This window comes from Delphinus delphis, chromosome 3 (assembly GCF_949987515.2).
Source record: "Delphinus delphis chromosome 3, mDelDel1.2, whole genome shotgun sequence".
Taxonomy (NCBI): domain Eukaryota; kingdom Metazoa; phylum Chordata; class Mammalia; order Artiodactyla; family Delphinidae; genus Delphinus; species Delphinus delphis.
This window is the reverse complement of record NC_082685.1, coordinates 5,886,365-5,905,997: the sequence shown is the minus strand read 5'-3', so window position 1 is coordinate 5,905,997 and position 19,633 is coordinate 5,886,365. Positions and strand designations below refer to the sequence as shown.

Here is a 19,633-nt window from a genome sequence, read left to right as displayed (position 1 = left end):
GGGATCTAGTTTCCTGAACAGGGATCGAACCCGGGCCGCCTGCATTGGGAGTGAGGAGTCTTAGCCACTGCACCACCAGGGAAGTCCCTGTGCTGCTTTTTAGTTAAAGAACGTGGAACACGTTTTCCCACAGAGACAATGACATAAAAGGAAAACATAAAAAAGCAAACAGAAAGTAAAAACCTTTCACAATTTTACCATCTAGAGTTAGCCCTCGAGCTATCATACAGTGGCATATATTGATAAGATATCCTCCCATACTGTGCTATGTATATACGTGTACTTCGCTTTTAAAAATGGCACTGTACTGTCGTTTTATAATCTTTTCACTTAATGTATTGTGAACATCTTTCTATACTTTCGTAGCATTATATGGAGACACCGTCGTTGAAGTAAGTAATACCTACGGATGGAGATTTAAGAAAATGCTTATAAAATGAACATTCTGGTAATTCTTTTTTTGCATCCAGGTAATTGTCGTATTAGGACATATTTCTATAAATGGCATAGTTGGGACAAAGAGTATGTACATTTTAAAGTCTTTTATTAAAAAGAAACACCCCACATATTATCGTGATACCCTAGAGGAAGAGTATTACAATCCATAGTTCCATCAACAGTGAATCAAAGTACCAATTTTTCTGAATCTTTATTAAAATCAGCTATTTCTTTACCCACGTCAACGTGCTAGGCAAAAAAGGAATACTTGTTTTAACCTGAATTTATCAGATCACTGCTTAGGTTGCATTTTTTGGTCAATCATTCGCACCTTTGTAAAAATTTCTCATTTATACCCTTTCCCCAATTAAAAAACCTCTGTTCCATTTCTCCTCATTTTTAATTTGCATGTCATAAACACAACACATTTTCTCCCAGCTCTTCACCAATCTTTTAGTTTTGTTTTTGGGTTCTGGGTAAATTTTACTTTCATGCAGCCAAAGCTATTAATCGGTTTTTATGTGTAAATGGTTTTTACCTTCATGTTTAGAAGCCCATCTCCACACCAAGACCACACAAATATTCACCTATATTTAGTTCTTTTCCGATTTCATTTTAACATTTGATTCTTCCAGTTTCCTGCTGAGTAAGACTATTTTACAAATGCCTCTTCCATCTGGAAACTGATTTCCCAACACCATTTACTAATCTTTCCCCCCCACTGATCTGAAATGTTGGTCTATGGAAAGAGGTGCTAATCAGCCACCTGTCCCTAGCTGCACAACCTCAGGAGGACTCACTTCCTGCGACGACTATTTCCCCAAAGCAAAGATCAATTTCTTAAGACTACTAAGTATTTTTCAAGTAATATAAAAGAACTAGACATTAATTTGCCTATATTTAATGATTAATCTCGTAAGTGTATATAGAATCTGTGTGTGCGGGGAGCTCAACTCTAATCATTTATACCATCATTCAGACGTTAAAAAAACCTCTCTCAAGGGTGAGAATTTTCTTATAACATGTGTTACTTAATTCTTCCACATTCTAATTTCACTCATGTTCTCAGGAATATCTTATTTAGGAACACAGGGAATTGTGACACTAATACTAGAATGCAATACATTACGTGCATGTAGCCTTGGTGGCTGACTGGGAACCCCAATACCATTTTATAATATTCCTATGGCAAAACATGCCTTGAGCTTCAAAAATGTCTGGAACTCAACCCAGTGGTCTTTGTAAATATGCCAGGAAGATACACTAGCAACGTTTCCACAGACTTACTGTATTTGATAAAGCTGGTTACCATTCTAGAACATGCACATTGGTTTTTGTCCAATTCCACTGAATTACTACTAGGAAAAAATCTAAGTAGACTACCACAAACTTGCCACCCTTTATACTGTCTTTCTCCCTTTCACAAGAAAGGCAGCGGGTTTTCATCTGGCAGACTCAGATCTCACAACCTACTGTTCTCCTGAGCAATAAGCACAGTTCCACTGCAGCTCAAATCCCTCCACAGGAGAACTCTCCCAGCTAAATGACCTGGCCAGAAATGTCAAGAGAATATGCAGTTCTAAGAACGTTTAGTCTTCAATATAGAAAGCACACCCCTACTGGGATGCTTATCAACAATCGCCTACTTTGGGGGGAAGTAGGTTTGGGGAAAGATACCCTACTTTCCAAAGATGAAAAACAGCGTGTCTAAATGAATCCAAAATTAATGTGAATGAAAAATATTACTCTTGCAAAAACTAAAGCGACTGTTTTTGGTACTTAGGGAAAAGGTACCCCTCAAAGCCTTCTTCTGCAGAGTAAAACGCCTCCAATGTTCGCAGTCTCCAAACTACAGGCCTCGCTCAGTGCTTGTCTCTATAACCTGCTCCCAGCCCCCACGCCTGGGATTCTGGTTTCTTCTCCCTGTTAAGCTTCTGCTTTGGCAATTACGTCCAACTCACCTGTTAGACCACCTCCCTGGACTTCTGCTGGGATATGCCCCCAGTATCCCGTATGGCCTGCTGCATGTGGAAAGGCCAATATTTTTAAAAATTTGCTTGACTACATAAATACATCCACACAATTACACAAATACACTCATTAAAAGATTCACACCATTGGGATGTCCTTGGTGGCACAGCGGTTAAGAACCCGCCTGCCAATGCAGGGGATATGGGTTCGAGCCCTGGTCTGGGAAGATCCCACATGCCACGGAGCAGCCAAGCCCGTGCGCCACAACTACTTAGCCTGCGTGCTACAACTACTGAAGCCTGTGTGCACAGAGCCTGCGCTCTGAAACAAGAGAAGCCACTGCAATGTGAAGGCTGTGCACCACAACGAAGAGTAACCCCTGCTCAACGCAACTAGAGAAAGCCTGTGCGCAGCAACGAAGACCCAACGCAGCAAAAAGTAAATAAAATAAATAAATTCACACCATTTATTAATAAAAGATCCACCCTCATAAATACATGAAAAAAACTAGTCTCCCTTCTCCCCATTGCACTTCTAAGAGGTAACCATTGTTACCAGCTTGGTGGTCCTTCAAAACATTTTCTTGGGGATTTACACACATATATCATTCAAATGGAAATAAACTTGTTATGTAATGGAATCATATTGTATATACATTCTGTAACTTGCTTTTGTTACTCAATAAAGGCCTTGGAATAGTTTCTTGTGCTATATATTGACTCACTTCCATCTTTTATTCCATATTATGGAGTTCCTTGGTTTAGTTAACCTCCCAAAGCAGCTTTATTAATTTACCATCTCCAATAACTACCCATTTCCTCACACCCTTGCCAATGTGGGATATTGAGAATTGTGTAAATTTTTACCAGTGTAACAGGCAAAAATGGTATCTCATTATTTTTATTTACTTTCCTTCAGTTACCAGCAAGGGAATTTTTTTCCCTTGTATATAGGCCTTGTTTGTTTCTTTCATCTGTGAACTGCCTATTCATAATCTCTGTTGTTCTTTGTCAACTGGATTGTCTATTTTATTAATTTGTACGAATATTTAATGCTTTCTGGATGCTTACATGCTGTAATATTTTCTCCCAGTTGTTGTATCTTACTTATGGTATCTTTTATCAAGAGAGGCTTAAAATTTTCAAGTAGCCAAATTTATTCTTTATAGTTTCTGTTTTTTAAGTCTCATTTCAGGCCTTCCTTACCACTATATTACAAAAATACTATTCTAGTTGGAATTTCTATTTTGCACAGAAGAAGGTTAATAGAGATTTTCCCTACCACCAGATAGCCAACTGTTCCAACATTGTTTACTGAAAAATCCTTAGTGCTTCCTTTATAATGAGCAAATCCTTAAACTCCCCACTCTGTTTCAATATCTTATCGTTAAAATGAGAGCAAGTATGCAACACTGTTTTTCAATTTTAGCTATTCTTGTATATTTTCTTTTTGATTAATTTTAGAACAGACAAATCTCAAAGTTTCTTTTAGGTTACTTTGGGGGGAATTGAGAACTTTATATCAAGTCACCACATCTAGGAAAACCTTCTCAAAATTAGTCATGTCACGCTACTAGAATATTTCCTTTTAGCTTTACTTACTATTTAAGAACAGTATATCTATTTTTAATGGCTTCTGGCAATAACTTGCTTAAGTCTTTGACTTGTGGATGATCTATCAATGCCACCTCAAAAACGCAAGAGAATCAAGTGATGAACAATTATAACTAGCTAGTGAGTTTTTCAGGTGCACTGTTCATATTAGCCAGAGCTTTATTTTTTTGTGGCCACGTTGTTCAGCTTGCGGGATCTTAGTCCCCTGACCAGGGATCGAACCCCAGCCCTTGGCAGTGAGAGCGCAGAGTCCTAACCACTGGACCGCCAGGGAATTCCCATATTTTTTTCTCATTTCTTAAGCTGTCATTGGCTTATTTCAGATTGCTTTACCATTATTTAATTTCATGAGGCACACTGAGACCAAAAGACCTTACAGACCCAGCACTGGCCAAGGAGTTGACATCCCAGTAGCAAAGAGTACAACAGCACACTCCACAAAAAGGAAGGAGGGCACCTGGAAGAAATGCCTGATTCCCAGTGTGGGGCAGGGAAAGCAACAGACACTGGAACACTGTCTTGTGCCAGAAAGTAAGTGTTCAAAGAATGAAGTGATCATGTCAAAAAGACACAGGAGCCAGCCTGAAGGACTCTCATTGGGACAATCTGAACATCAAAATAATAATCATAAAGGCTTACTTATCACCTACTGAATAAAATAGGAATCTCTAAGTTCACACTGATAAGTGGGGGAGAAGGGCAAGCTACCTCTTATGGCAGAAAACCAACTACCAAAGATGGAATGATAAATTTAGAAAATCACCACTGGACGAGACTCAGTGAATGCTGACACTAGTGGAGGGTGAAACGGATATTTATAAGTCACAAAGTATGTTCCCCATAGATACAATTACAAAGAGTAAAACAGTTAACTTTCCAGTGGAGAAACCCAACCAATACCACCTCAAGTCACTTACACAAATGGTCAGGATGTGCCTCTAAGGAGGTTAACTGAGAAAAATAACACTTCCGGTGGTATTTCTGACAAAAGTGTATAATTTGAACCTAATCACGAGGGGAAAAAAAACAAAACAAAACAAACCAAAAAAACCTAAATTGAAAAACAGGCTTCAAAATAAGTGGTCTATGCTCTTCAAAAAATGGTAATGTCACAAATACAAAGCAAGTCTTAGGAACTGTTGCAGATTAAAGGAAACTGAAAAGACGTGACAACTGAAGGCTATGAAAAGACCCGATTTTTTCTTGTTTTGAGTTATGAAGAACATTATTGGAACAAATGGCTAAATCTAAATAAGGTCTAAGCTTAGATTACAGTATATTAACATTAATTTCTTGATTTTGGTAATTACGTATGATCACGTAATGTCCCTGCTTTTAGAAAATACTGCGGTCTCTAGGGGCAAAGGGGCACATACATGCAACTTATTCTCAAACAGTTCAGGGGGAAAAATATATATATATATTACATTTATTTTATCTCTCTCTCTTTCTCTCTCTCTCTTTCTTTCTCTCTCTCCCTCTCCACCCCCCTTTCTCTCTTTCTCTCTCTCTCCCCGCTCCTGACCTGTCCTGAGAAAGAAAAGGATAAAACAAATGTAATAAAATGCTAACATTTGGGGAATCTGGATGAGGATATATGAGAATTCCTTGTATTATTCTTGCATCTTTTCTAAGTATGAAATTATGTCTCCTAAAAAAAAGATACGTTGTACATTCATTTTCAAATTTTTGTGTGGATCTATGCTTTCATTTATTTTGGCTAAAGAAACAGGAGTGGAATAATTGGGTTGTATTTTAGTTGAAGTTTCAATTTTGTAAGTATGTGCCAATTTTTTTCCCCAAATAGCATCATTTTACATACTCTACAGCAGTGTATGGGAGTTTGTTTTTCTATATCTTTGCTATTTTAATAGTTGTTTTCTAGCATTTCTAGTCATTTTAATTTTATTTTCTTTGATAGGTAATGACAAGCATTTTTTGATGTGGTCACTGGCCATTTATTTATATTCTCTTGTGAAGTATCTGTTCAAAATTTTGCCAATTATTAAAATGCATTTGATGGTTATTCTAAGGTTATTCTAAAAAAAAGAAAGAAATTATATCAAAAGAAACAAAGACAACCCAGCAACACAGAATCAGGCAACAGCTTAAAAAGCAAAGATGCTGACTTTGCTTTTCTAGTTAAATTATTTTGCTGATAATTATTTTAAAAGATTCTGCTAAACAAAGTATTGGTGTGAAACTACTTTGGAGGGATGCTGAGATTACTTGAGGTGTGCTTTCTAGGATTCTGATTAAAATAATCAGATTTCAAACCATTTTGAGTTTGTTCAAACAGGGGAGATGAAAAAACTATTTTCAGTTAAAATCATGATAAAATCTAATAAGATAGTCGTAAATAATTCAGAACTTATAGACTTGCCCTATTAAATATCAATATGTACTGTAAAACTCCAGAATAGAATCACACCAAGCATAAGAAACCAGACACAAAAGAGTTTGTATTGGGAATTCCCTGGCAGTCCAGTGGTTAGGACTCCATGGTCTCACTGCTGAGGGCCCGGGTTCAATCCCTGGTCAGGGAACTAAGACCCCACAAGCCGTGCGGTGCTGCCAACAAAATAAAAAAATTTGTATTAAATGGGTCTATTTCACTTGAAGCTCTAGAACAGGCAAAACTAATCTATGGTCAAAGTAATCACATATTCTCCCCCCCTTCGAGGGACAGGCAGGGACTATAACTGGGCAAGGGCACGAGGAGTCTGATAGGAATGTTCCATATTTTGATCCCTCATTATCTCACATCATATGCAAAAATAAACTCCAAATGAACTCAAAATAAAACCATAAATACCACTCCAAAATGCAGAATGATTTAAAAAATAATAATTTTAAAGCAAAGGACAGTCTTTTAAAATACAACATAAAATCTAGAACCCGTATAAAATGACTGCGTTGCCTGTGTTAAAGACTGAAACTTTAAAGACCAAAACACCACAAACTAGTTAAGTCAAATGAGAGACAGGGAAAAAGCAACTGTGACATTTTACAGAGAGAGAGCCCTCAAGAGTCAATAAGACCAACAACCCAGCAGAAAAACGGGCAAAGGGCATGAAAAGGCAATTCAGAAAATACAGATGGCCAATCATCAGAAACTGTCTAATCTGTGAAGAAATGTAAATGGAAACTTTACCTGTGGAGAAATTCAAATAAATACAATGAAATACTTTTCTTCTATATATAAGACAACATTAAAAAAAAGATAATATTCAACATTGAGAATTTAAAGAAATTGGCACCCTCTCCCACCCCCTATGCTGCCAGATATTAACCAGTACAGCCTGTTGGAGAGCTATTTGTTAGTAGCTATTTTTAAAATAAAATGCACATATCTTTTGACCCCGGAATTCTACTTCCAATAAGTTAACAAAAACATATTCCTTCAGCAGAGATAGCTCTGGTTCACGGCTGTGCTGAAAACTGGAACAAACCCCAACCGTCTAGTAATAAGACTGACGAGCTCAACTGTGGTACAATCATATGAAGGACTACTCAGCTGTTAAAAGAATGAGTTTTTTTTATTTTCAGCACTATCGAAAAATGTCCTCAACATGCTAAATGAAAAAAAACAAATTAGAGAATATGGTGTGTAGTAGAACCAATTTTTTTAAAGGAAAGACAAAGGCACACAGGTGTGTGCGCATCTTTCTGCATTTTTAGATGACTGCAGACACATAGATAAGTCTGGGAAAATATGCCCACACTTTTAATAACGGGTTGCCTCGTGAATGGAAAGGAATTTCAACACTTTACTTAATGCACATTTGTATTTCCAAAGACCTTAACACAAGCATTTCTTCTTCTGTTAAAAAGAAAAAGAAAGCAAAAAGGATATCCACAGGCTCTACTTTTTCCCAGTCTATAACTGTCTTTCTCTGTTGATTTTTCAGCACTCTTTGCCTTGGCAAAAACACTGACTTGGGCAAAACCAAAAATGCTCGATGAACTGTGGACCACAGAGGTGACTTCATTCCAAAGTGAGGTCACTGACTGCTGTTCTCCCAGAGCTTATATACCCCAGAGCATGGTTGATATTGGTGCCAGACATTTCACACCCAATTCTTCACCACTGACCAGGTAAAAATATTTTGTTTTGTTTTGGGGCCTGAGCAATAAAACCTCCAATTACCAAGAGAACTTTCAGGACAGCCCAAATGCCCAGTTTTAGCTAATTCTTTCTTAAAACAGTAGTTGAATGTCACTGAATTCCATTAGTAACTCAATGAATAAATACTAAGCAGGAAGAAAGACAAGGAAGACGCAGCCCCTGTCCTCAACAACCTGATTGTGACACAAGGCAGAATGAAACGTAAGCATTAAAACTCAGGCCATGGCATCACAGAGGACCTAAGGAGAGAAGACCTGCTGTTGGTGGGATCAGAAGTTGTCTCTTGATGAACTAGGACTTGAATGCAGACAAATGGGGAAGAGGAGTGGGTAGAACATATAAGCTAAGGCCCAGAGAGCCAAGAGAGTAAACCACATGTTTGGGACCTGATTAAAGGTATATGTAACAGAGGAAGGTGGTGTGGGAGGAAGCAGGGAAGGGAAGATTTGGGGCAGATGGTGAAGGTCATTAATGCCACGTGGAATCTGGCTTTTATGCAGTATGCAGTTTTCGAAAGCAATGTCTGTAAAAGTGACAACTCTGTTTTGGCCAGGCAGTATTTAAAAGGGAAGTTATTTTGCACAAGTCAGGTCAATAGGAGACTCAAGTAATTCTAAACACTCTCTACTTAAAGAAGGTTAAGAGTCTGGATAAGCAACGGCTGCTGAGAAACTTACAGAGGAAAATAAGTAGAGGTGTAAGTACCTCTTCCATCCTCTGAATTCCCAAGAACCATGGAAACAAAAATACAGTGGAGGGATCTTGAAAGAAAATGCAAACCTTCATTCAAGGTCCTTCTGATTCACAGGGCAGTCCACAAGCACATTAGCAAAAGAAGTCAGTTTTGAAAAACGTTCCTAACATTAGCCATGCTTATAAAATCCTCCATACCTTTGCTGGATCTCTTTGATGTCTTCTTATTTCCTTCAGAGGTAATTTCAATTTCATCAGGATTACCCCCCTCATCTTCAATTGCCTAGAGAGAAGGTAAAAAAAGTTCACCCAAAAAGTTCACCCAGCACACAGATTTGACTTTCACAGAAGCTTCAGGGTGCTGATCTGGAAAGGGCCTCTCCCCACCTGTTCATTCATTCTTTCTTTTTCTACCAACGTAGAAAAAGCTCTACCAATGTAGAGCAAGCAAGGGCTCTGGATTTAGACGGATTCTACCAGATCTTAGCTGTGTGGTCTCAGGCAGGCTTATTTAATCCCTGTGAGTTTATTTTTTACTCTGGAACATGGGGCTAATAAATGTTCTTACCCAGGAAAGCTGTCATGAGAATTCGTATTATCCTTGTAAAGCAAACACTCACCAAACATTAGGGTTATTTTTAACATTATCACCAAAATCTGACTGATCCTATTCCTGGGCCCAAAAAAACTCAAAAAAGGAAAAGGCACACTCTCTAGTTACCTATGACTTCACTCAACAATGGGCTGTTCGACCCTCCCTGAACCCCTCTCCACGCCACACCTGTACTAGGCACCCTCTGTACAGAATACTAACACTCACTGCCTGAGTTCCTGCTGTGTGTGGCACGGTATGGGATGTGACACATACTACCTCATCCCTTCACAATCATCTCTGACTGACTCCAGAGGCCTTGCCGTCAACCACTAGGGGGCCTGCTTCATCGGATACAGAATTATAAGGATCTCTTGGCAAGTCCCGCCTCCCCATCCCAAGAGCCTGTCCTTCACTTGAGCAGCCCCCACTTATGCTCTGCACTGTGCCAGGCACCAAGGAGGCACTCAGGAGAAAAAACAACAACAACAAAACAAACAGGACTGAGCATGTCAATGCTGATATCCATAGACACTGGGCTTCACAGTTAGGTTTTACTGAAAACCCTGTTTTTACTGGACTCTCAAACTCTGTTTAAACCCATTTCAAATGTTGTTTTATTTGTAAACAGTTTCAGAAGTCTCGAAGATTATGAGGAGTTTCCTAGCTTGGAAAAGTCTAAATTCAGAATGCAGCGTGGAGGCTCCACATCTAACCTGTACCAGGAACAAAGAAACCTCTCCCTTCTCTCTGAAGCCAGAACCAGAAGGAAGAATTGGAGTTATGCCCTGGCATCAAGGAATGTACAAACATAAAGTCTTTCACTCTCTTCCTGGAGACAGAAGATTCTGGAACATCACCAGGAGAATCCAAAAACTACCCCAGACAGAAGGTGTACCAGTTTGCCCCTCAGTGTGTCTCCTCTAGGTGTAGTGTTCACAGGGTCATCCCTAGGGGGGACCGTAGGCTACGAGTCATCCTTACAGACCTTGCCAAATTACACTTTGTGTTTTGCTTCCACCTTTCCCTCCTTTGCCCTTCCTAAAAAAAAAAAAAACTAGATAACGGAAGTACAAGAGAAGAACATCAGTACTTCCAGACTTGCTTGGGCAGGGTAGCAGATGGGTATATATGCTAATGGTATTTATGTATTTTGAGCACATCGCTAAGAAACTGAAAAGAAGGAAGAAGGGATGGGTTTGTCCCCTCAGAGACGTTAGTGATGGAAGATCACACCAGTCTCAACCCCCGCCTGACGGGAAGGTTCAATACCATCCTATCAGCATTGCAGGCTTGTGGACTATCTGGGGGAATAAAGGCTAAAGCCCCGCAATTTGACTTTGTTGATAGGAGGCCTTGTGGCTACTAACAACATGGATCACATGTCCCCCGGTGCCAACCCTCACCCTCCTTGCATCTTCTCCAGGTAAACATCTCAGTGGATGAACCGCCTGCCCCGTCTGGGTCAAGGAAGTTAGTAACCATAGTGAAAGAAAACAGACTCAAGTTAGAAAGGCCCAACTGACTCGGAGCAAATAACTCACTACTCTCAAGCCTGAGTTTCCTCATCCAGGTAATAGGAAATAATCCTTACTTCCTCTAAACAGCAATTAATAAGTAAAACTCTGATCCTCTGTTGTTAGGGAGGCCGGAGAGTAGAATGAGTGACAAACCGCACTGTCTCGGGGCTGGGGGATAGATAACAAGGCTTAGCGAGTACACAGGAGAAGTCCCCATACAAGAGTCGCTAGGCGGCAAAAAGAAAGAAGCCACCAGGACAAGGCAAGCACAGGGGAAGCAGAAGGGCACAAACACTTACTTAACTCCCTGCTCTTCGCAGAACCCTCGAGGTAGGGGGTTAAAACCCCCTGTTTGCAAATACCAAGCGGTGGCACAGAGAAAAAAGTGAAACGTGACAGCGATCGCACCTCGAGTGTTTACATGCGCTGGGCAACACGCCAAGCCCGTTTCATGCCATTTTACTTAATCCTAACGCGAAAACACTATTATTTTCTTCTACTGGACACAAGGAGAAATAGGCCCAGAAGGGATTAAATGTCTTCCACGCTCAAGATCATGCAGATCTGACGGAGCCTTTAGAACCTCCCCAAGTCTGTTTCATTTCTGGTGGTTATTACAAATAGCACTTTTCCCTCCAGGCTAAATCCCCAAGCCCGTACTGGCAAATCCCTAAGCCGTTTCCCCATTCCCCCCCGCCCTTTGAGTATTCCCTCGATATGATTACTTTAAAAATTAATCCCCTATTCAAGGGTTCTGGGCCCTAACGGATCAAGAAGCATCTCTCTTCCCAGAGGACGCCCCCGCGGCCGACACGGGCTCAGAAAATCGGCCGGCCTCGGTTCAAATCCCGACCTCCTCACCCCGGCCGAGTGACCTTGGCCGAGTCCCCTAACGCCGCGGAGAAAGCGAGGATTTCAGGGTTCCGCGACCACTTTCAGAGGCCGGAATGCAACCAGCCGAAGAAAGCCCTTGAAAAGCAGGAGCTGATACGGATAACACAAGCACTCGGCCGATGTACCCGTCACCCCCAACCTCCCCCGTTCGCGTCGAGATTTTCTTTTTCTTGTTCTCGCCCCGATGCGGCGCTGGGCCCGGCGGGGCTCGAAGCTCCCGCCGGGGCCTGGGAGGAGCCGGGAGAAGCCCGGGGCGCCAGGCCCAGCGCAGGCCGCAAACGGGGCCGGGGGCGGACCCCGACGCCAGAAGGCCCCCGTCGCGGCCGCGAGGGTCCCCCGACCCATCTCCTGCCCACCCCCAGAGCCCCGGCTCTACCTTTTTAAGCCGCTCCATCAAAACGCTCTTGTTGCCGCTCGAGTCCAGGTTCCGTTTCCTCAGCTCCGCCCGCAGATCGATCACCCTCAAGTCGCTGAGGCGCCGCGTCCCGGTCTCCGATGAGGCGGAGCTCAGAGCCGCTGCGCCCGCCGCACCCGAATCGCCTAGGCCTGACAGAGTCTCCGCCATTCCAGGGACCCTGGCTCCGCCGCCCACTTCACAGAAAACCGGGCCGGATTTATCTCAGCTCCCAGCACAAAATGGCGCCGCTTGCGAAGAAACCGCTCCAGCCGCCCCGGCGCGCCTCGCTTCTGCGCAGGCGTACACGGCGTGGGTTCGACGCTCTCGGTCGCGTCTGCCCATGCGTGGTGAGAGCCTTGGGCGGGAGGGAGCGGTGTGTGTGGTGAGGGGGGATACGCGCAGGCGCGTGTCGTCTCGCCGGCCTCCCGCCGCGAACTGCCTGGACACATGCGTACTGCGGTTACGGCGCCTGCGCGTTGTGGCTGGACACGTGCGGTTGGTTGGCGCGCGAGCCTGCTTGCTGCTAAGAGCCCTGATCCGGGCGGCGCGCATGCGCGGCCGGAAAACGGGGCGGGAGGAAGGGAGTGCGTTTTCCTCTCAGGCGGCGCCATTTTGTGCTTAGAGAAGCTACAGCCGCCGGCGGTGTGTGGGATAGGTGGCCGAGACGGGAAACCCGGGATGGCGGAGACTCTGGCAGGGTCCGGCGACTCGGGTTCTGGCACAGCCGCTGTCGTCTCGGGCGCCTCAGAGGTCGGGACGCGGCGGCTCAGTGACTTGCGGGTGATCGATTTGCGGGCGGAGCTGAAGAAGCGGAACCTGGACACGGGCGGCAACAAGAGCGTCCTGATGGAGCGGCTCAAGAAGGTGAGGCGGCCCGGGGCCCCGGGGTGGCGCCTGAGGCCGGGGCACGCCCCCGCGCGGGCCTGTCACCGTGACTCCCCCGGGCGGGGCGCCCCCGGTCCGCTTCTCTCGTGGCCGATCCCGGCCCGAGCTGTCAGGCCCCTGGGGCTCCGGCTGTGTGACCTTGGCCCGTCACCGCCCCTCGCTGTGCTTTGCCTCCCCCTTTCCCTCCCGTCGGTCGCCTCCGGTGCGCTGAAAGCCCGTTTTAGCCGCAGGGTGGCCCCTGGACTCTTCCCGGGGCTGTGTGACCTTGGACAAGTGCCGTCCCCTCCCCGCGCCTCAGTTTTGTCCCCTGCGGAGCGGATGATTGAAGAGCCTTTGATGTTTCCCAGGAAGGGCGGGGGGACTGTGCTTGTTCTTGCCTCAGGACCTTTGCTCTTAGCGTGCCTTCCACCTGGCTGCTCGTCTCCCAGGTCTGCATCTGGCTGGGGCTTTGTTGTCATTTTGGGTCTGTCTGAGGCGTCGCCACCTTGCCCACCCTTCCTAAGTGTTGTTCCACCTCCGTGACTCCCTGTGTCGCACCATTCTGTTTCTTGTCCCACCTCGTAGCACTTAACAGAGTTGGGTACCGGGAGTTGGGGGGAGGTGTCATCTCCTTGATGGGAACAGGCTCTTGAGGGTAGGGCCCTTGTGAGTTGAGCGCGGAGTCCCCAAGCACGCGAAAGGCACTGTCGCCTGGAACCACCATCTGCCCTCTACCCAGTTCGTTCAGTGTTCTTCCTCCGCCGAGGTCAAAGGTGGCCTGTCGAACAGCACGCAGCCCTCTCTGCCCATGCCAGACCAAGTGCAGCCTCTCTTGTGTGTTGCATCGTTGACTTAAAGTGGAGGTAGTTTGGAGGTTAGGGACCATTTCGGGACTCGTCACAGACTCTGTGGAGCCCCATCTCACACATCTCTTTGTCTTTTGGGTGGGGGGGGCCTCTGCGGAGAGAACCGAGTGTCGCTGGGTTCTTCCTGTGGCTTTGGGGCTGGCAGCCCACATAACCAGAACCAGAGTTGCTCTTTGCCAGAAAAGGTTTGCGCTTGTTCGCTGGGAAGTTGTTACCTAGGAAGAACAGTGTCTGTCCTGCAGCTCTTAGCCATGTTGTAAAATTTGTCTCTTCCCAATAGGCGGTTAAGGAAGAAGGTCAAGATCCTGATGAAATTGGCGTCGCGTTGGAAGCCACAAGCAAGAGGACGACAAAGAAATGCGTTAAAGGTATCCGCTTGAACTTGTTGCTGCTTGAGGCCTCTGCCTTGAGAGGACTTACGTAGAGGACTGGTGGTTTAGCATTCTTCCTGCCCTCCAGGTCGGGAGAGCGGCCCTTATTATTCTCCGTCTAACAGTTAGGCTTGCTTTTCCACCACCTAATGTGTAAGGATGTCAGGGTGCTGGGGAGGAGTAAAGAGATTTGTAGGTGCCAGGTAAAATTAAAATACGTACTGAAAACCTCATGGTTCTTGTCGTTGGGATTAAAAAAGAACTAGAGTAAGGCACTCTCTGGAAGCTGCCCCAACTGGTCTGAGCAACCAAATGCACCTGCTTGGCTTCCTTCCTAGTTCAGAAAACTACGCCTTAAACCAAGGAAAATGACACCAACCAGAGATCCAACAGAACCCAACTTCTCTGGGGTCCAGAATAGATTGTCGGAGTATTTGCACCCAGCCCATTTTAACACTTATTTTTTTTTAATCAAGATATAATTCACATACTGTAAAATTCTCATATTATTTAAAGTGTATAATGCTGTGCTTTTCAGTATATTTACAAGGGTATGCAACCATCACCACTCTCTAATTCTAAAATATTTTCATCACCCCAAGAGAAATCCCCCATGCCCATTAGCAGTCAGTTCCCATGTCCGCCGCCCGCCCCCGCCTCCCCGGCAATATCTAATTGAGGTTTTTTCTCTAAGGATTTGCCTATTCTGGACATTTCATATAAATAGAATCATATAACATGTGGCTTCTTGTGTCTGATATCTTTCACCGAGCATAATGTTTTTAAGGTTTATCCATGGTGTAACATACATCAGTGCTCCATTTTTTATGGCTGATAGCACTTATTTTGGGGAGGATTTAATTCCATAAAACTTCAGAACCTCATTAGCTGTCGCTCTCATTATCGGATTTTATTGTGGTAAGGACAGTGTAATTTGAAACTCCCACATGACAGGCTTATTTTCTTGAAGGTTGCTGCACAAAAATTCTCACAGCTGTATGTGTCCCATTCATCTAAAGAAGTGCTCAATTCAGGCAATGGGAGACAGCTGCTTAGAAAGTAAAATGAAATGACCTTGTAGCATTTTCAACAACTTCAGTTTATGTTTTTAACAGCTGTTTTAGCAGAACAACTTTTCCAGAACTCATCTAACTGTTTAAATCTTGTGCACGTGTTTTGAAAAGTTAAATTTTTGAGTTAGGTTACATAAGGAATTGAAGTCTAAAACATTGGTGTGTGTTTACTGCTTGTGAAACTGTCTGTATTTCAGCTATAAACACTGACCGTCCAAACAAATACAGATCGTGAGGGATGGGTCTGTAGCAGGAAACATACAAATACCTCTTTGTACTTTGCCATCAAGTTACCAGTGATCTGAAAGTTTGGTTTTGAATAGTTGACACAACTTGATAATCGTTTAGAACTTTTTTTGTGTAGATGCTCATTTAAAACCGTGAGGTTCAAGCCCTACTAATCAAAACGTTCTTGGCTTCTATGGGGATCTTTGAATCATTAGAAAAACTAAACCTGAGCTGAGTGCTTCAAATAGACGTCTGAATGTCTGGGTTAAAGCATAAGTCAAATCAAAGCTACTTGGAGTTAGCATTTTGTCAGAAAAGCCTCGATAATAGTTACTTCCATTGGTGTAAAGAGAGTGTTTGTACCAGTACAGGTAGCTGTTGCTGGGATTTCGGATTTAAAAGGCACTGGTCCCTTCCCCTTCAAGGAAGAAGCAGGTGGGAGGTCCTGGGGCAGAGGATAACTCCTGCAAATTGTAGAGTTGGTGTGTTCTTTGGAGGCGTGTGGGCACATGGTTAATTATATGAAGTGATAGGTCCTCATGGTGGCCTGGTTGAAATTAGGTCCTTGAGATTAATAGGAATCAACCAGTTGGTTTCCAGAGTCTGCCACAAAGTTGGACTAAATCTGAGAATTCATGAGTAACCACTGCCTTTCAAAAGTGAAAAGTAGCTGAACTTTTTAAGTTTCATTGTAAGTAGGAACAGGGGTCCTTTACCCAGCTCATCTAAATGCGCAAAATTGCTGAAAACTGTGGGTGCGTTTTGAAAGATTAAAATTTTGAATTAGGTTACATTTGGGGTTAAAATTTGATTTTCTGGTGTCTGTGCCTGTCTGCTGTCCCGTTCCCCTCCACCCTTCAGCTTTTAGTCAGCCAAGAGCAGGCCCTTGGGATTTGGGTGTAGCCTGTCTGCCCAGCATTTGTCTCATTGTCACTCCCACTTAGGGTGCTTTTTGGTGAGGCTTTTTGGGCTGCCTCTCTTCTATTTACATTCTTTGTGGGTACTGCAGGCTACTATTTGAGGCCTAGAAATTGGGTGCAATTATCAAACATTTTTAAACAGCGTATTTTAAAAGGATATTCAGGGTTTACATATAATGGGAGGTGGTACAGCTGAGTTTTTGAGTCGCAGCTTTGGAGCAGAGCGAAATTCTTGCATCAAATTCAGATAATAAACCTGCTAGCATTGTGGGGAGTATTAAATAATGCGAAGAGCACGGTGCCCAACGTGTAATAAAACTATATTTTTTGAGTAATCACTGATAATGGCAAACGAGATAACAAGTGTAGACATTGCAGTTGGCATCTTTAATCAAAGATTGAGGTTTCTTCAGACTCACAGAGAGAACAGACTTGTGGTTGGGGGGCGGGGGAGGTTAGGGGAGGGATGGAATGGGAGTTTGGGGTTAACAGATGCAGTGTATTATATACAGGATGGATGAACAACAGGTCCTAACGTATAGCCCAGGGAGCTGTATGCAATGTCCTGTGATAAACCATAATGGAAAAGAATATGAAAAAGAAGGTATATGTATAACTGAATCACTTTGCTGTTACAGCAAAATCAATAAATCAACTAAACTTCAATAAAATAAAGATTGAGGTTTCTTGCGTTTAATTTTCTCTTTTTAAAAAATTATAGAAGTGAAAATGAAAGTAGCTCTTACTGCTCAGTGTTTTAACTGCAGTTGATGGATTGCTTTAGCCATATCCATTTGTATGTTCTACCACTGTGTCTTCACACTTGCGTGTATAAAATATCCACGTGCATTTTAATGAGTAGATCTATGTGGTAACTTTGTGGACATTTTTCCATATCATTAAATGGTCTTTAAAGGCATAATTTTTTCTTTTTCAAGTTGCAAAGTGTGTGGTATGCCACAGGGTTTTGCAGACTCGGCACTGTTGGCAATTTGAATTGAGTGCTTTGTGGTAGGGTGCTGTCCTGTGTGTTACCGTGTGCTGCACAGCATCCCTGGCCACTGTCTACTACATGCTAGTAGCACTGCCAGTCATAACACCAAAATGTCTTCAAACATCGCCGCACTACAGCCCACGCCCGCCCTGACTCCCCATACTGGCATCCCACATTTGAGCATAACATGGCATAATTTGCTTCCCTTTGGGATATTTAGTCTGTATGCACTCCATAGAATAAGTAACCTTTGTTTTGAATTCCTTGTCAGACATTTTAGTGCACATCCTAAGGGGAATTCCAGGATAAGGGTATGTATATTTTTAAGGCTGTTGTTACATAGGGAGCCCAAAGATTTTACCTTTCTGAGTCTAGAAGTTTCCACTCTCCTTCCCTTCCAGCCCCATTAAGAATACCTAACATAACTCTCAATAGTCCCTTTGCGTTCACAGAACTCAGGGTGAAAATTGACTTTATGGTAGCCTTTGCCTTTTTTCCTTAAGCAGAAAAAGAGTTCCTGGGCTGAAGAATGACGGAAGGCAGGGGGCCTGCTTACAGTGGGTGGAGTGAAGGGGAACCAGCAGGTCCGTCGTTGGGCTCGTTCTCTTAGGTTGCAGTTCTTTGGGTGCTATATGGACATTACATTTTTTAATTTACTCATTGGGAAATGCCTATGTTTATCCTTTGCTCATTTTTCTTTAGGGATGTTAGTCTTAGTTTGGAGTGGTTTTGAAATCTTTTGAAGCTTTTGAATATTTTGTGCAAAGTCAAAATACTTTGATAGTGTTACAGAAATCCTAGATTTTTATGTTCCAGTTGAGACAGAACTATACATGATAGAAGAACAGGCACATTTAGCTTCCCTATAACATGTTCTCACCAAGATTGAGCTGTGTCATCCTGCATAAACTAATTATGAGGCCAGAACCTGAATGTTGTCTGATTGAAAAATTATTCTGTAATTAGGACAAAAGACGGAGGAGGAAGGCACAGAAGACAATGGCCTGGAAGAAGATTCCAGAGATGGGCAGGTATGTGGCATCACAGCCGAGATGGCGGCAGGAGCTCCGCATTCTGGTCCACCTGGTCGCTGACACCTTTCGTTCCTCATTACAGGAGGACATGGAAGCAAGTTTGGAGAGTTTGCAGAATATTGACATGATGGACGTTAATGTGTTAGAAGAAACCGAAGTCGAGAATAGCGGTGCTCCAGACTTCGGGGAGGATGGCGCTGACAGCATTCTCGAGTCCCTATGCGAGAGCAAAGACTACGTGGCTGTGCAGCTGAGGGAGCTCCCAGCTCAGTTCACAGGACACTCTGTAGGTAACGCAGATGCAGTACAGCGCGCTGCAGCCCTGGGGCTCCTCGCTGCTTATGTGCTCTTTGTCAGAGCCAGAGCATGCAGCTAAATCACCAGTCACCATAAACAAACACTTAATTCGGTGTCTAAACCTTGAGGTAAATTATATCCATTTAAACTCCACATAGGTCAGATGTTAATTAACGGATAACTTTTCTGTATGTTGGAGGATATTTTTATAATTGGGTAGGAGACACTTCCCTTAGCATAAGTTATAGAATGAGAGGTTGACACTGTTGATAAAAAGTATTTTCCTTAAAAAGAAAAAAGATTTAAAAAAAACTATAGAAAGGTAAGAAAAAACCAGTTCATAATCTCGCCATCCAGATAATCCTGCTGATATTTTAAAGATGTATTCCATATATAAATTTAGACAGTTATATTAAAAGATGTGAAATACAGTGAAGAAAAGTATTTGTCCCCCCAGAATAACCCCTCCAATTAAAGGAATCCACTATTAACTTCTTGTGTATAAGGGAGGGCTTTAATTCTGTTGCTGGTGTCGCTTTCCCAGCTTCTCACTTGTCATCTGTTGCCATAGAGCTCTCTCGTAGCCCTCCTAGAACTTATTGCCAGTTTAATCTCACCACCTTGGCGTGCCCAGCCATCTTAGTTTGGTTTTATTTAAGGCATTCTAGCTTTAAATTGGAAGGAAAAGTGCCCTTGTAGGACTGAACTTTAAACCTTAAAGGTCAAAAGTCACAAATTT

The 19,633-nt window shown here is 43.2% G+C and overlaps 2 protein-coding genes across 4 annotated transcripts in view; one reads left to right on the top strand and one right to left on the bottom strand.

The window, feature by feature from the left end:
- Positions 1 to 12,520, bottom strand: part of SAFB (scaffold attachment factor B) — a 34,341-nt gene extending 21,821 nt beyond the window's left edge. For both annotated transcript variants that reach the window (XM_060007529.1, XM_060007530.1), the window contains exons 1-2: positions 12,227 to 12,520; positions 9,043 to 9,127 (exon numbers count right to left, since the gene is read on the bottom strand). In XM_060007529.1, the coding sequence (XP_059863512.1) occupies positions 9,043 to 9,127; positions 12,227 to 12,415 (274 nt within the window). In that variant the 5' untranslated portion in view covers positions 12,416 to 12,520. The remainder of the gene's footprint in view (positions 1 to 9,042; positions 9,128 to 12,226) is intronic.
- A 334-nt stretch (positions 12,521 to 12,854) lies between these two features.
- The window catches only part of SAFB2 (scaffold attachment factor B2), a 33,382-nt gene continuing 26,603 nt past the window's right edge, over positions 12,855 to 19,633 (top strand). The window contains exons 1-4 of one of the 2 annotated variants that reach the window (XM_060007527.1): positions 12,855 to 13,111; positions 14,258 to 14,345; positions 18,530 to 18,594; positions 18,680 to 18,887. In XM_060007527.1, the coding sequence (XP_059863510.1) occupies positions 12,926 to 13,111; positions 14,258 to 14,345; positions 18,530 to 18,594; positions 18,680 to 18,887 (547 nt within the window). In that variant the 5' untranslated portion in view covers positions 12,855 to 12,925. The remainder of the gene's footprint in view (positions 13,112 to 14,257; positions 14,346 to 18,529; positions 18,595 to 18,679; positions 18,888 to 19,633) is intronic. The other variant, XM_060007528.2, reaches the window with a different exon arrangement.